At 48.5% G+C, this 13,740-nt stretch overlaps 6 protein-coding genes across 6 annotated transcripts; 3 read left to right on the top strand and 3 right to left on the bottom strand.

The window, feature by feature from the left end:
- Nucleotides 1-368: 368 nt before the first annotated feature.
- N7462_011585 (uncharacterized protein) lies at nucleotides 369-770 on the top strand (the record flags this gene model as incomplete). Its single annotated transcript, XM_057083299.1, has 2 exons — nucleotides 369-396; nucleotides 619-770. The coding sequence occupies 2 exons, from the start codon at nucleotides 369-371 to the stop codon at nucleotides 768-770; spliced, it is 180 nt and encodes a 59-aa protein (XP_056927712.1).
- Nucleotides 771-2,347: 1,577 nt separating this feature from the next.
- On the bottom strand, nucleotides 2,348-2,899 carry N7462_011584 (uncharacterized protein; the record flags this gene model as incomplete). Its single annotated transcript, XM_057083298.1, has 1 exon — nucleotides 2,348-2,899. The coding sequence occupies one exon, from the start codon at nucleotides 2,897-2,899 to the stop codon at nucleotides 2,348-2,350; it is 552 nt and encodes a 183-aa protein (XP_056927711.1).
- Nucleotides 2,900-4,176: 1,277 nt separating this feature from the next.
- Nucleotides 4,177-6,108, top strand: N7462_011583 (uncharacterized protein; the record flags this gene model as incomplete). Its single annotated transcript, XM_057083297.1, has 7 exons — nucleotides 4,177-4,389; nucleotides 4,443-4,527; nucleotides 4,600-4,914; nucleotides 4,965-5,089; nucleotides 5,138-5,435; nucleotides 5,495-5,713; nucleotides 5,777-6,108. The coding sequence occupies 7 exons, from the start codon at nucleotides 4,177-4,179 to the stop codon at nucleotides 6,106-6,108; spliced, it is 1,587 nt and encodes a 528-aa protein (XP_056927710.1).
- A 699-nt stretch (nucleotides 6,109-6,807) lies between these two features.
- On the bottom strand, nucleotides 6,808-8,052 carry N7462_011582 (mRNA guanylyltransferase; the record flags this gene model as incomplete). The annotated part of the gene is made up of 1 exon (XM_057083296.1): nucleotides 6,808-8,052. The coding sequence occupies one exon, from the start codon at nucleotides 8,050-8,052 to the stop codon at nucleotides 6,808-6,810; it is 1,245 nt and encodes a 414-aa protein (XP_056927709.1).
- Nucleotides 8,053-8,826: 774 nt separating this feature from the next.
- On the bottom strand, nucleotides 8,827-12,782 carry N7462_011581 (Thiolase-like subgroup; the record flags this gene model as incomplete). The annotated part of the gene is made up of 12 exons (XM_057083295.1): nucleotides 8,827-9,230; nucleotides 9,307-9,945; nucleotides 10,014-10,127; nucleotides 10,184-10,446; nucleotides 10,799-10,914; nucleotides 10,981-11,349; nucleotides 11,411-11,764; nucleotides 11,822-11,893; nucleotides 11,951-12,058; nucleotides 12,156-12,322; nucleotides 12,370-12,678; nucleotides 12,731-12,782. 12 exons carry the CDS (start codon nucleotides 12,780-12,782, stop codon nucleotides 8,827-8,829), a joined length of 2,967 nt encoding a protein of 988 aa, XP_056927708.1.
- Nucleotides 12,783-13,076: 294 nt separating this feature from the next.
- On the top strand, nucleotides 13,077-13,740 carry N7462_011580 (agmatinase 2; the record flags this gene model as incomplete). The annotated part of the gene is made up of 2 exons (XM_057083294.1): nucleotides 13,077-13,208; nucleotides 13,305-13,740. Coding segments are annotated over 2 exons (568 nt in total), but the record flags the coding sequence as incomplete, so codon positions are not given.

Genomic DNA, 13,740 nt, shown 5'->3' with positions numbered 1-13,740 from the left:
GTAGCACCACAAGTTCCGGACACCCCGGTGCCCTAGAGCCTGGAAGGAGTAATGAGAGGGAAGAAGCTAGAAATGTGCCTCAAAATAGACCCTTCTTACTTTCGCTACATCTCAATCTGTCCAGCGCCTATTAATGACGAGTATGGTAGAGGAAAAGGTCGAGGTCGGGGAGGGAGCCCTTGTATGCCTGAGAGGAACCTTTCCGCCCCACCACTGCCGCACTCGCAAGGCTGCGCTCATTTTAAGTTGAACGTCAGCCAGAACATCGCTTTTCTATACCGTTGGATAACACAAACAGAGTCCGCCAAACTGCGTTCAAATTCCATGAGCATCGTTCAAGACAAACCAGCTACCTACTCATCACAAAAATGTCAACAAAGCAGAGGCAACGCCGGAGTATGCCCAAGGTTCGTACGGGATGTGCTACCTGCAAGTGAGTTTGCTTTCGCCACTTGGTCTCAAGAGCATTCAAAGCTGACTATTTAGAAATCGGCGCGTGAAGTGCGATGAAATGCGGCCGCAATGTCAGCGATGCACTAGTACTGGTCGACAATGTCCAGGCTACCCTAGCGAGCCCCAGTCAAAAACAACGATCAAGATGTACAATATCCCTTTCAGAGTCCCTGGCAGTCGAGCTGACCGCGAATTACTTCATTTCTACTGCTGTGAAGCTGCGGGATGCCTTTCCCGATTCTCCGATACAACGCTATGGACACATCTTGTTCTACAGTGGAGCCAGCACCAACCTGTCATTCGCAGCGCCCTCGTAACATTCAGCTCTTTGTATCAAGACTATTTACGAGTCGGCTCATCTTCACTTAACATATCCCCACATCATATTCAGCTCATTGCCAAGTCTCATAAACAGCTATCCACGCAGTTAGTCAATCGAAATGCTTCGATGGAAGTGGCCCTCATATGCAGCGTCATCTTCTATATCTTTGAATGCCTTGTTGGTAACTCACAGCAAGCTATATGGCATCTAGATCAAGGAATAGCCTTATTCCAACAATGCTGGGCTAGCCAACCAAGCTCCACACTCAGTTCAGATGCAGTCCTTGCACAGCTGAAACCCGTTTTTGCTCGGTTGGATATTCATGCAAGTATTTTCTCTTTCGAGAGAGTTCCTTTATTGGATCTTGTTTCGCCAACGCAGATAGCGGGCTTGGAGCCAGTAGTACCGAACAGATTTTCTAATATTGCCGAAGCCGAGCATGTACTAGTTGTTCTGCAAAACTGGATGTTACGGCATCTCATGACATATATCGAATACAAACCAAGGCCTAGAGATGAGTTGCCTGTGGAGATCATATGTGAGAGGCTACAACTGAAAAGCCAATTCCAATGCTTTGAAGATACAATCGGAAGATTAGTATCTGAAATGCCCGAGGAATGCCACACAGTTTCACAGAAAGAACAATTGAAGTTGCTGGAAATCCAAGCTCTGATCTTCCACGGAGCATTGCTGGAAAATATCATGGATCCTTGGAGCGGGTCCAATGTACCCATGGAAGCTCTATGGCGATTCGATCTTGCTCTATCTCAGATCTCAACACTCGTTTCAACATCGAGCAACGAAAAGGACAGCGCTCATCCTAGAAACCGAGATTTCACAGTGTCCACGAACATAATTGCCATGTTATATTTCATCTGCATGAAAACTCAAAACACAGAGATACTAGGAAAAACAATGTCTTTACTACAGAGTTCTCTTTCATCAGCACGGGATGGACTATGGGATGCAAAAACAGCCATTGTTATAGTGAAGGCTATGTTGCCGAAAGATATTTTTTGTCAAGACGAATCAGTTAAAGCAGTCAGACTGGAGGAAGTTGGCTCCGGGATTGTAGATGCTTCTGGTGGCCTAGATGAAGCCTTCAAGATGCTACAGATTGCGGAAAAACGCTGTTGAGAAATTGCATGAAAGCCAATGTTCAGTGCTGAGTCTGCTTGCAGCCATCCTAAATACTTATTTTGATTTTGGTAGGCCTTTTAAGAAAGTAGTCAAGGTGGCATGTTTCAATCAGAATGTTCTAATTTTGAGTGGCCGAACTGCCTAGCTTGAGAGTAGAAATAGAAAGATGACTTTGAGTGATCAAATCAATTATGATATATCATGATACATTACATTGACATCTAATCGTTTTTCTGATTTCTAAACTCACTATTTATTTATTCACAACATGGTTCATGATATTTACGAACAGTGTAATGGCCTAGCTATTCCAAACAGTTCTGGTCAGCATTTCTGCATCAGCTGAAACAAATGTTGACACTCTATTCACGGCATGGTACCATTTTCTTCAATTCCCATGGCCTCGGACTCCACTAGCTTTGCAAATTTCATTTAATTGTTGCCAGAGTCAAACACACCAAAGTCAAATACCGTAACAACGTTTTTCAAAACCGGCACGCCAAGGATGTTCGACGTTAGATCGGCGATCGAGACGCTCTCTGAACTAGCAAGACTAGAGACACAAACACCCTCTGATGTCCGATATATCAGATGTTGGCCACTGTGATAAAATGCCTGATTGCCAATCCTGATACCGAATTGTGGAGCTTTGACTGAGCAGTCAAAAATATACATTGCGGAGGTAGAAACAAATTTTGCTGGGGGCGAGAAGAGAGAATTGACTTGGTCAACATCGCAGAGGAAAGGAATGAAACAATGCGTGTAGCCCGTTTTCATCACGTATGACTCACTACTCTCAGTATCAACAAGCAGCTGAAAAATTTGGTTGCCAATAGTAACAGAAGCATCAAATACTTTTCCGAGCTCCGTAGCCAAGAGGGGGACGGTGGTACTGGAGGTTTGTCGGGCAGTGGTGAGCCTGCTGGCCTTCGTGAAAGGCAAAAACCCAGCACCAATAAGAGTCGCGAGACGAAATATTTGCATGATAACTTAGATTATCAACTAAAAGATAGAAGACTATTCTCGGTAGTATTTTTTTCTATTCTCCTATAATTATAATCAATCGCCTTTTCTTAAAGTGCCTCAATAATAGTTCTGCCGGTCGTATATTTTAGAATGGCATTCCACTTTCCAAAAATACCCATTTACATAGGATACGACAAATGACCATGTATAGTGGCTACCTTGAGTGCTGTGTAATTGAGTGCTTTTTTGAAGGCAGCTTTGACGATGCACTTGAATGGAAATAAACTTTTCATGTTGTGTCAGGCCCCCGGCGACCACATCGCTCGTATATTTAAGTGTATTTCTTGGCGTTGCTTTGGTATGTTGGACGCTCTAATAGAGCGAAGGCCAGGTGATAAAGTGCTCTCGTCTCATGCCTAGCTTAATGATTACTTGTCACATAACCAACCGCCCAGGCAGCCCGAGCCCTCCTATTTAGAGGTTCTTCATCATTAGCCCAGATAATCTCTCTTACTAAATACCAATGATGAGGGCATATCTCAGCTCATTCCAGGTAAAATCACTCAGAATGAAGATTGCATATATTTGGTGCGAATGCAAACAGTCCAACTACTGCTATTCATGTCCATTTCATTCGGTAGCAACCCCTGCTGAGATTATAGGGCGCAGGAAACATACCTTGGAGTCTTATAGTTAGCACATGAAAACGACTGCTCCCCAGGTTGGCTTGGTCCATGCCCTTCATGCAAAGTTAGGGTGTGTGCCACATCGTACCATATCTCTAGAGTTTGTTTGTTTGGAAGTATATATCATCAACTTGCCATCAGACTTCATTTCTCAGTGCTCAGCATTACTTTTTGAGACCAAACTTTAAAGACGGCTTTTTCAATCCAAATAGTCTAAGGTCTATTATTCAATGAGAGATTTTTATGGACATATCAAATTTATAGTCCTAGTCGCTTATTCAAATACATTATCCCAATTCAAGTCAATTTAAAGCTTCCACCGGATTACGCTGCACCAGTAGTAAATCAGTATCATCATTACTCATACTACGATTACCTGAGTCAAATATTTCATTCACAACTAAGATGCTTTGCATTCATCCAACTAAATATTTTTCACGAAGATCCGAACCTCCGAAGGGGTACGGGGTAGGTGTGACAAAGTCGTAAGTCTGATATGGGCCGCCTCCCATGAGAAGTATGTATAAATCATGAGCTAGGAATTTCATCAATCACTCGGGTCGACTAAACGTGACTGAATTCATTCAAACTTGTGAATCTGTCGACAATATGTGGTTTACCTTTAGCACAGCCATCATACTAGCATCTTCAGTGCTTGGACTCGGAGAGCCTCCTTATTTTGCAGATTTGACATGGGAACCCCCAAGAACCTTGTCGAATTTGCCAAATCTAACGGTGAAGGCTAAAACCGGGACTTTCATTGGTATTTTCAACGACACGTATCCTAATGTGCGTCAATTCTTGCGGGTTCCATTTGCGCAGGTAAGGCATTCAATCAGATTGGTTGCGAGTCATAATAACAAGCCAACGTTAAGCCACCCGTGGGCGATCTACGTTGGCTTCCGCCCCAGAAGCTTCCCCCTTCGGACAAAAAATACGATGCAACCACGTATGGTCCTGGTATGCCAATAATCTTTTCAGTGCAATAATGGAAGGGGAAAAGTCAAAACTGACACTAGAGACCCCACTTAGCATGCCCCCAGTACGTCGAATCTGTAGACTCGTTCTGGAAAACCTACGAGCCTGAAAGTTTCGTTATCAGTCCTGGAGAGAACCTTACCCAAGGCTCAGTTGCCTGGTCGTCTGCTGAAGACTGCCTGTCCATAGCAATATGGACTCCCTCCTACGCTAACAATACATCTAAACTCCCAGTTGCATTATTTGCCACTGGAGGCGCCGGGGTCGAAGGAGGTATCAATATTCCCGCCCACCTGCCATCCCAATGGGTGTCCCGCTCCCAGGAGCATATCGCGATTGCTTTGAACTACAGGGTGAATATATTTGGAAGTTAGTTGAACATCCTAACTGTAGAAACTACATCTAAGATATCTTGACAGATCCAAAGTCCAGGGCTCTGAACGAGACATCCCTCAGTTTGCTGGATGTGAGAGCGGCGGTTGAGTGGGTATATGAAAATATCGAAGCTTTTGGAGGAGATCCCAAAAACATCATGGCAAGTTCAGTCTCGTTTTTCGTTGCTATCTCACCCAGAACTGATTTCTATTCCTAGCTTTGGGGCCAGTCACAAGGAGGGGCTTTGGCACACATGTACACTCTTGCATTCCCAGAAAACCCCCTCGTTGCTCGGTACGGTATCATCTCCGAACAGCCTTCTGTCAAGATCGACCTCTCTACAGCAAATGATGTTTACCTCGATTTCGACATTGTCGCCAAGGGCCTTGGGTGCAATTACGGGGACGATGCCGGGGCGGAACTCAACTGCATGCGTATGTTATCTTGGGTACAGATTGAAGAGTATATAAATCGTTACACCGGCAACCGACGGATCTCTTTTATGGACTACATACGTGAGCCCTTGTTCATGCCATTACTGGTGAAATTTCACAACCTGACTCGCTTTTGACAGCCGATGAGCGATATATCTTTTCCAACGAAACACAGCGCTATGTAGAAGGTAAGGTAGCTAAGGGCCCAGCCATCCGCTCCTTTGCGGCACGGGAAATAGCAGTAGACAACAACATTACATCATCGCAAGTGGACGCACAGAAGTGGGTTTGTAGTGCACTCTCAGATACGGTATTGCGTTATACGCATGGTTTGGATACATATCGTTATTTCTGGGCTGGTAAGCCCAATACTTTCCATAAAGCACTTTTAAGTCAGTATTACGCTCATCATCCTCGTATAGGCAACTTCTCGAATATTAGCCCAGTGTCTTGGCTAGGAGCTTTCCACTTCTCCGACCTGTACATGATATTTGGGACGTACGTCAAGAATGCCGGTGAGATATCTCAGCTTGAGATCAGCACTTCTCGTGCCATGCAGGACTTTATGCTGGCTTTCCTCAAAGACCCAAATTCTCTCCCAGAGACTGTCGGTTGGCCTTTATTCAACCCCAATTCACCGAATGGAGGGTCTATCATTGAGTTTGGCAAAGATTTGCCGGCGATAAATATCACCGGGCATTATCTAGACGGAGGCTGTTATAACTCGTCCATTCCATTTCGAGTGAATGGTTAACGGGATATTCAAGGACAGCACAAAAGAGGAATCTTCGTTGAAAATTGAATGAGACCAGATGGATTTTCAGACATTATCCTGTAGTAATGCATCAAAATTTCCATATCATTTTCAAGTCTTGTCAAATCAAACCTAGCCGTTGTCAGCATTGAGTAGCTCCGTTGCCTCAAAAGCAACCTGATCAAGACAGAAGTGCGCTACACATTGCTATATAACCAGTGTACACGATATCTTGAACAGACATACAAGTAATCATGTCTGCTTCTCAAAAGAAACGGGGAGCTCTCCGACAATTGAACATTTAGGGCTTGAAGATCAGCAACCTAAAAGCGGTCTTAGTTCATTAAAGTAGTCCCAAAATTCGAAAAGAAAAAGATTTTGAATCAAGTACATGTATATTCTTCCCGCAAATCCGATCAATAATGCCGAGACCAAGGAATTACTAGAAAACCCAAGGTACGTTACAGGAAGCCCCCAAGCCACCAACACCGTCCCCACCCCCGAATTCACAACCGCCTTAACCCATTCATCTATGCCGAACGAACATCGCCAATATAAACAGCCTGCTGGCACAAAGGAGGGCAATCCGATAAAAAATGAGGAAACCACAAGATGATTGTTCAAAACACAACGCCCGAGCGCCTTGCAAATGGAACCGCAGAGTAAGAAAAGAGGTCAAACACGACCATTTATTGTTCATTATCCCTCGAACTTCCGCTTGACGCCGTTTCCGTTCATGGAAGGCGGCATGCCGCGCGCTTTTCGCTTACGCTCCTCGTCTTCCGAGGCAGCCATGGCCTGGCGTTTTTTCCAGGCAGTTTTGATGGCGGGCGCAATGCGGATGAGGTCTTCCTCGGTGACACGATCGTCGATACTCTCAAGGACCTTTTCCACTGTAGTGATGTGATTCGCATCCATTTTATCGTCTCGGAAACGATAGAAACGCCAGCGAGACTGTTCATCTTTATAGCATTCGACGATCGAGTCATCGAGAGGGATACGCATGGCTTTGAGGTCCTCCCACTCTGTGGGGGTTATATACATTTCACCAAAGGGTTGGTATTCGTTGGAGTTGAGAAGGACGAACAGGTGGCAGATAGGAAGGGCGTCATAGTCGGGGTATGGCTCTGAGACACCCTCTGCTTCGTCATCGGTATCGGGCTCTAGGAGGGGAAATTCGAGGCGCATGCGGAAGTCGATCGTATTGTCGGCGGGGGGCTTCCATTTGAGAATGTGCTCATCCGTGCCGATTTTGTATGGGGTGCTGCGGCAGGTGAAGATGAGGCCATCGTTTCCATGAATTTTTTTGACGTGAGGGATGATCTCGCGGAACATCATCTCGATACCATAGCTGACCTGGGTCGACTTGTCTTCGACGACGAAGGGACGGTATTGCTTTTCTTCGGGAAACATTCGGTACAGATTGTTGTAAGGTTTGAGGACTTTCTCTTTGAAGTAGGCTAGTCGCTTATCGAGGGTGCGGTGCATGAGGTTCTGACCATCAAGTACCAGGCAGTCAAAGACAAGGTATTTCAGCTGTTGCGTGCCATCCTCATAGGTATCATTGACGAGCTCGCCATCCACTAGTGTGTCAACATGGAACCCTTGAAAAGTTTCATCATCGGGCAGCGGGAAGTGCAGGCCCGCCACGAAGCGGTACTCGTTCTTGCGATCGATCAGGTAGTGAATCTCAGGTTGACCAGCCCCAGGGTCACCGCGCGCAAAGTACAGAAGACATCTAATGCCGTCGGTCTTTTCGCAAACATAATAATCTTCTCTCTGCAGCTCCTCCAGGTGTTTTGCTGAGAAGCTCACTGGTTGCGCGCCGGGAAAGTTGATATTGTTGCGGCCGAGGAGGTCGGCGACTTCACGACGGAACGAGCCTGCGAGGTTCGGTTCGGCTTTCACACCTATCGCATCGAGATCGGGGACAGAATGGCTCATGATGGTATCGCGAGGAAATGAGGACGGCAGATGAAATCAGACTTAGAGATTGGTGAGAATATAGAAGCTTCGAGGGGTAGTTCGCGTGAATCAGGGCGGGAGCTATAGTGGAAGAGCTCAATGCGACTGGGTTCAAGGCGAGCTGGCGCACATCCACGCGAAGACCCTGTAGGACAATGAGCTGCAAAGTTTGATTTCAAGTGAAATCAGCTCAAATGAGCATTGAGAACGAGCTGAGGTTCATAGCAGACGGTGTCGAAGAAAGTGATCGACGGAAGCATGAATAGACTGCTGGCCTGAGGCTTGGATAACGTAATCAATTCTCCATTGTGCCATGATCCATGAAATCCTACAAAGACAAAGGCAAACCCAGGCTTCGGTTTATTGATGCTTTCTTGATCTCGCATCTAGCTTTTACATTTAAAGTCATAGTCTGCCCATAGTATACTCCAGTATTAAATATAAAAATCTCAATTGGAGAAAAAGGTCTCTTCCAAACAAACTACACTCTGCGCGCTGTGTATCATGCCAGCAGCCGGGGTATCATGTCATCGCCAATCAAACAGAGCCAGCCTGTTCCATGCCCGAACCAGAAACTTGAAAAGAAAGAAAATCAAAAGAGGGAAACATGCATATGCACAAGATCTTGTGCCCTCCAACTCCAGTATCCGCCATCCAGAACACCGAGAACAAGACCGGAGATATGAGAAAGACCAGTAGGTCAATAGATAGTCATTATAATCATCATCCGCTGCTGAACGGAACACGAGCTGCTCAAGAAGCTGCAGCAACGGGGGTCTTCCGGGTAGTCTGCACTGGGGTTTTCCGGGCTGCATCTCCAGTCGCATCGGCATTCTCTCCAGTAGGGACGATGGGAGACGAAGATGGAACTAGGTTCGTATCAAATGGTTGGAAGATGCTTCCGCCAAACAAAGATTGACTATCGTCGGTTGCAAAGAGGCTACCACCCCCGCGACCTCCGATAGCATGCAGCATCTGCTCTTTGATGCGGACAAATCGGTACTTGGACTTAGAGCTGATGAGAGTATGTTCGACAAGCGGCCTGGGAGCAGATCGGGCAATCGCAGCCATGACAGTATCTCTCTCTTCATCCGAATCAACAGGACCATTGGTATCAATCTCATCAGGTAGCGGTGCGTTGGCATCAATGGCAGCCCCTGTAACGTAAAAAGCACAAGTCAGATCATCTCTCTATTCAGGGGGAAAGGGGCAAGACAAGTGGGGAGAACATACTCTGCTGCTTGGCCTGGTTTTTCTTCTGGTATTGCTGGAGCAACATATCGTAAGGCAAAGAACGGCCAGGGACAGCACGTTTTGCACCCATCGAATGACTCTTGCACGTCAACGAACGAGCGCACTGTGCACCATTGGGCAGGGTAACACCACACTGCTTCTCCACATCGACAGGGCCCTTGGGCTTCGCGGTTTTCGCTTTGGGCTCGTCCTTCTTTTTCTTCTTCTTCGGCTCCTTATTGTCATCTTCGTCGGCCTTGCGCTTCTTGCCTTTCTTCGTGCCGTCCTCGGTGCCCTTGACGGCGCTCTTCTTAGCGCTCTTCTGACCCTTCATCGCATCATCACCATCGAGCTTGTCGCGGCCATCCTCATCTTTGTCGTCGACTACCTTGGCGCGATTGGCTGCGTCACGCGCTTCCTTCTTCTTGCGCGCCTTCTCCTGCTTAGCCTTTAAGCAGCCGCGGATGTGTTCAGCGGCGGTGGATTTCAAGACAGGGCGCTTGCAATGCTTGCAGATAACAGTCTCGAGAAGATCATGTTCACGAGGTTTGCCGGTGGGGAAAGAGGCAGCAATCTTGTTGTCTAGCTTAGGCAAGGGTGAGGACGTGGGTGAGGTATCGACGGGGCCATCTTTCGCATCTGTATTGTCCTCCGGTTAGTTTTCTGGCCGTAGGGAAGCGTGCATGCACTCCCAGCGAAATCCATACCATCGGCCTTCTTCTTAGTCGACGCTTTGGACGTCTTTTTAACCTTCATCTTGCCCGGCTTGGTATCTTTCTCGGTGAACTTGTAGCCCGATGCATCGACCAAGCTCCCGGATACTGCGAGATTCGATGAAAACCATTAGCTTTCTGAAGATTGCAGGATCTTTACCCACCCCTTTGCCTCTTTGTCCGACGGAGCGCGACGTTTCCCGGTCGCGCTCCGACTGATTCAGGTGGTGGCTTACCTCGACCGGAGTCGCCGTTGGTCGCCATAATGAGCGTGGGTATTTCAGGCCCTTGAATAAGCGGTGTACTCTCTGGCACTTTCAGTTGGATTTGAGTCGCACCAGAGGAGATTCGATGCGATCTTGTTCCTATCACTCTCCGGAAATCGAAGGTCGGGCTGGGGCTCCGCATTGGGGGTGGGTCACGTGGACTGTCTCAGATGCCGTGAAGGCGAGCGAATAAGCAATAGATGAATGGGTTACATATTATCGTCGTCTAGAGGCACTCATACTGAAGGATCTATCTGAATGTAACATGCTGAGGAGATTACCTGTGGTATCTGGGGTATGCATTGATATGCCTGTTTGATAAAAGGCATCAGGCAAATCTCGAAAAGCACGCGGCCAGTAATCTATGGAGCTAAATACAATGCACACAATTTGATCGAAGCTGGGAATAGGCCGCAACATAAACGCCTTATATTACAATATGATACAAATATAATTGAGATAACCTATTTTTCGTGCCTAGCAAAGCATAGGCTACTGTTTGTTCCCCCAAACCCAAAGCTATTGGTCAAAGCGACATCGATCTGGCGAGCCTGCGGTTCATTTGGGGCATAGTTGCAGTCGAACCCATCCGCCAGGCGGTTGAGATTAATAGTGGGCGGCATGACGTTCTATCAGGGAAATTTGTTAGCACCTCTTCTTTAGTCTTCGGATATTGTGCCAACCTATAGACTTACATCTCGTATGGCCATAACACTGAACGCCGCCTCGATTGCTCCAGCGCCTCCTAGTAAATGGCCCACTGCACCCTTTGTACTGCTAACGTTAACATCAGCAGCCTTCAGCTTGCCCTCTGGGCCGAGAAGAAGCGCCTTGATGGCAGCATTCTCAGCTGCATCGCCAACGACGGTCGAAGTTGCGTGCGCATTGACATAATCTACCTCGGCGGGGGACAATTGGGCCTGCTTTAGAGCCTTTTTCATCGCCATGTATGCGCCCTCGCCGTTCTCCTTGGGAGCCGTCATGTGGTGTGCATCACTCGAGCAGGCATATCCTTTGAGTTCAGCATAAATGTGCGCATCCCGCGCACAAGCATGTTCCAGTTCCTAGAGTCTGTCAGTCAAGAAAGACACTACCATGTTTGTTTTCTCTTCCGCAAACACATACCTCGAGAATAAGCACCGCCGCACCTTCTCCCACAACGAAGCCAGCGCGGTCAGCATCAAATGGCCGCGATGCCTTCTCGGGGGTATCATTGAAATCGGTAGCTAGACTACGTGCCCGGGCAAAACCGCCAATAGCTAGAGGGTGAATGCAAGACTCGGCGCCGCCGGCAACCATGACATCGGCATCACCGCATGCAATGAACCGTGCGGCGTCTCCGATAGAATGGGCTCCTGTTGTGCAGGCAGTCGTAGCAGCATGATTCGGTCCCATGAATCCATATTTCATGGATATATGGCCCGCGCCAAGGTTAATCAGGAGCTTCGGAACGAAAAGCGGGTTCACTTTTTTGTAGCCCTGTTAGACATAGTTAAAATAATGAAAGACTCGGTTTTCAATAATGATAATACTCACCCCTTTCTCATACGCAACAACAGTATTATAGATCTCGTCGAAGTTACCAATACCTGAGCCAAGACAAACGCCCTGGTATGAGTGTTAAAAAGAATGAACGACCCAATTGATGGCGCAAAAACTCCATACTGTGGCTTCTCTCTGCTCAAATAGCTCGGGTTTCCAGCCTGCATCTTGGAGCGCTTCCTCCGTTGCCGCCATCGCATACTGGGCAAATTGAGCCATTTTCCGCTCCTCCTATCCGCATTAATAAATCCTTAGTATCACAGCAAGGCACTGTTCAATAGAAGAGAGCGCGCAGAAAAAAAGGCAATGCGCCAAAGGACAGTCTTACCCCACGACTCAGCCACTCTGATGCTGTCCACCCACCATCTTCCTTCGTTCCTGACGGCACAACAGCCGCAATCTGGCAAGGAATTTCCGCAAAACGTTTGTCGCGCTGATTCACATTGACAATGCCGCATTGCCCATCCAGCAGGCGTTTCCACGTGCGCCGAAGACCTACTCCCGAGCAAAAAGAAAAGCGATTAGCAAATTGATTCCATCACAATTCCCGTACTGTGCATCGGCATCTCGGCTGCGCTGCCCTGGTCGGGCAGGGAACATAGCATCAACAAAGCCCCAGCGGTGATCGACCGCGGAGCTGGTGGCATCGCAAATGCCGTCATTGGCTGTCAAGACTTTCCCCTTCCGGTGTGGCCGGAGTGGAGACCCCGACCCAGCCCACCGATTTTTCGGCCTCATTGGGGAGCCAGGGTGCACCAGCTCTACGGTCAGTCTGCCGAGTCCGGGGATGGAATCGGTAGAGCATCGCGGAGAGTGCCGTGCATTCGCGTTGCCTAAAGCGCAGTGCATGGCTGATATAGGTTGTGGTCCTGCAGGGTAGAATTGAAGGAACTAGAAACTCACCCACGCCCAGCGGGGTGACCGCGCCCAAGCCTGTCACAACGACACGACGCATGGCATTGTTGATTAGAAGAAGGTATATGCGGAGTCTTTTAGGAATTGAAGCAGCTGGTGATACAGTAGAAGTGCAGCCGGAGTTTGCAGAGCGAAAAGCGGGTTGGGGCGGCCAAGAAGGGAAGGTCTGCACGAATTGCGGTCCGCGGGCGGAGGGCGGGGCCCGTATCTGCTCGTCTTTCCCTTTAGATAGCAGCAGCTCTGATTAGGAAGCTCGGCGGAGAAAACCCATGGTCTATATAACCCCGTTGTCGGGGGACATTCTTCATTCTTCCCCCATTCAAGTCCAGAGACCATGCCTGCCTGGAAGTCTCTTGTGAGCGTGCTGGCGCTGGCCGGCACTGCGGTGTCATGCGCGCACCACGGCGACACCGAGGTTGTCCCTGAACATGAGCGCGAGGAGCTGCTTAAGAAGTGGGATCAAGAGGTATGGCTACTGTCAATTACTGTCTGACGGGCTGGATCTGGTCTCTGCCCAGAGGAGAGAGAGAGAGAGAAATCGGCAATCTAACCGGAACTATAGTGGTCCTTCTCTGGTATCGCCAGCTTTGCCCACTTGAAGCCCGTCAAGTGCCTCATCGAGCCCGACGAACGCTACGATATCGCCGTCATCGGCGCTCCCTTCGACACGGCTGTTAGCTACCGACCCGGCGCACGTTTCGGACCCCGCGCCATCCGCGCCGCCAGCGCGCGCCAAATGGCCGGTACCAGCTACAACACCCGGGCCGGCATCAACCCGTACCAGTCGTGGGCGAAGATCACCGATTGTGGTGACATCCCGATCACGCCGTTCGACAACGGGCTCGCGGAGCGGCAGATGTATGAGGCGTTCCTGGAGCTGGGCTCGCGCAAGCCGGTGAACGCCGCACCCAAGGGTGGCGACAGCATCGGTGCTGGCCACCCCAAGCTGGTGACGCTGGGCGGCGACCACAGCGTGGCACTGCCGGCGCTGCGGGCGC

The sequence above is a fragment of the Penicillium macrosclerotiorum genome (assembly GCF_028827735.1).
Source record: "Penicillium macrosclerotiorum strain IBT 26536 chromosome Unknown utg000014l_segment0_segment0, whole genome shotgun sequence".
Classification (NCBI taxonomy): Eukaryota; Fungi; Ascomycota; class Eurotiomycetes; order Eurotiales; family Aspergillaceae; genus Penicillium; species Penicillium macrosclerotiorum.
Note: the sequence above shows the minus strand (reverse complement) of the source record. Positions and strands in the feature narration are given on the sequence as shown.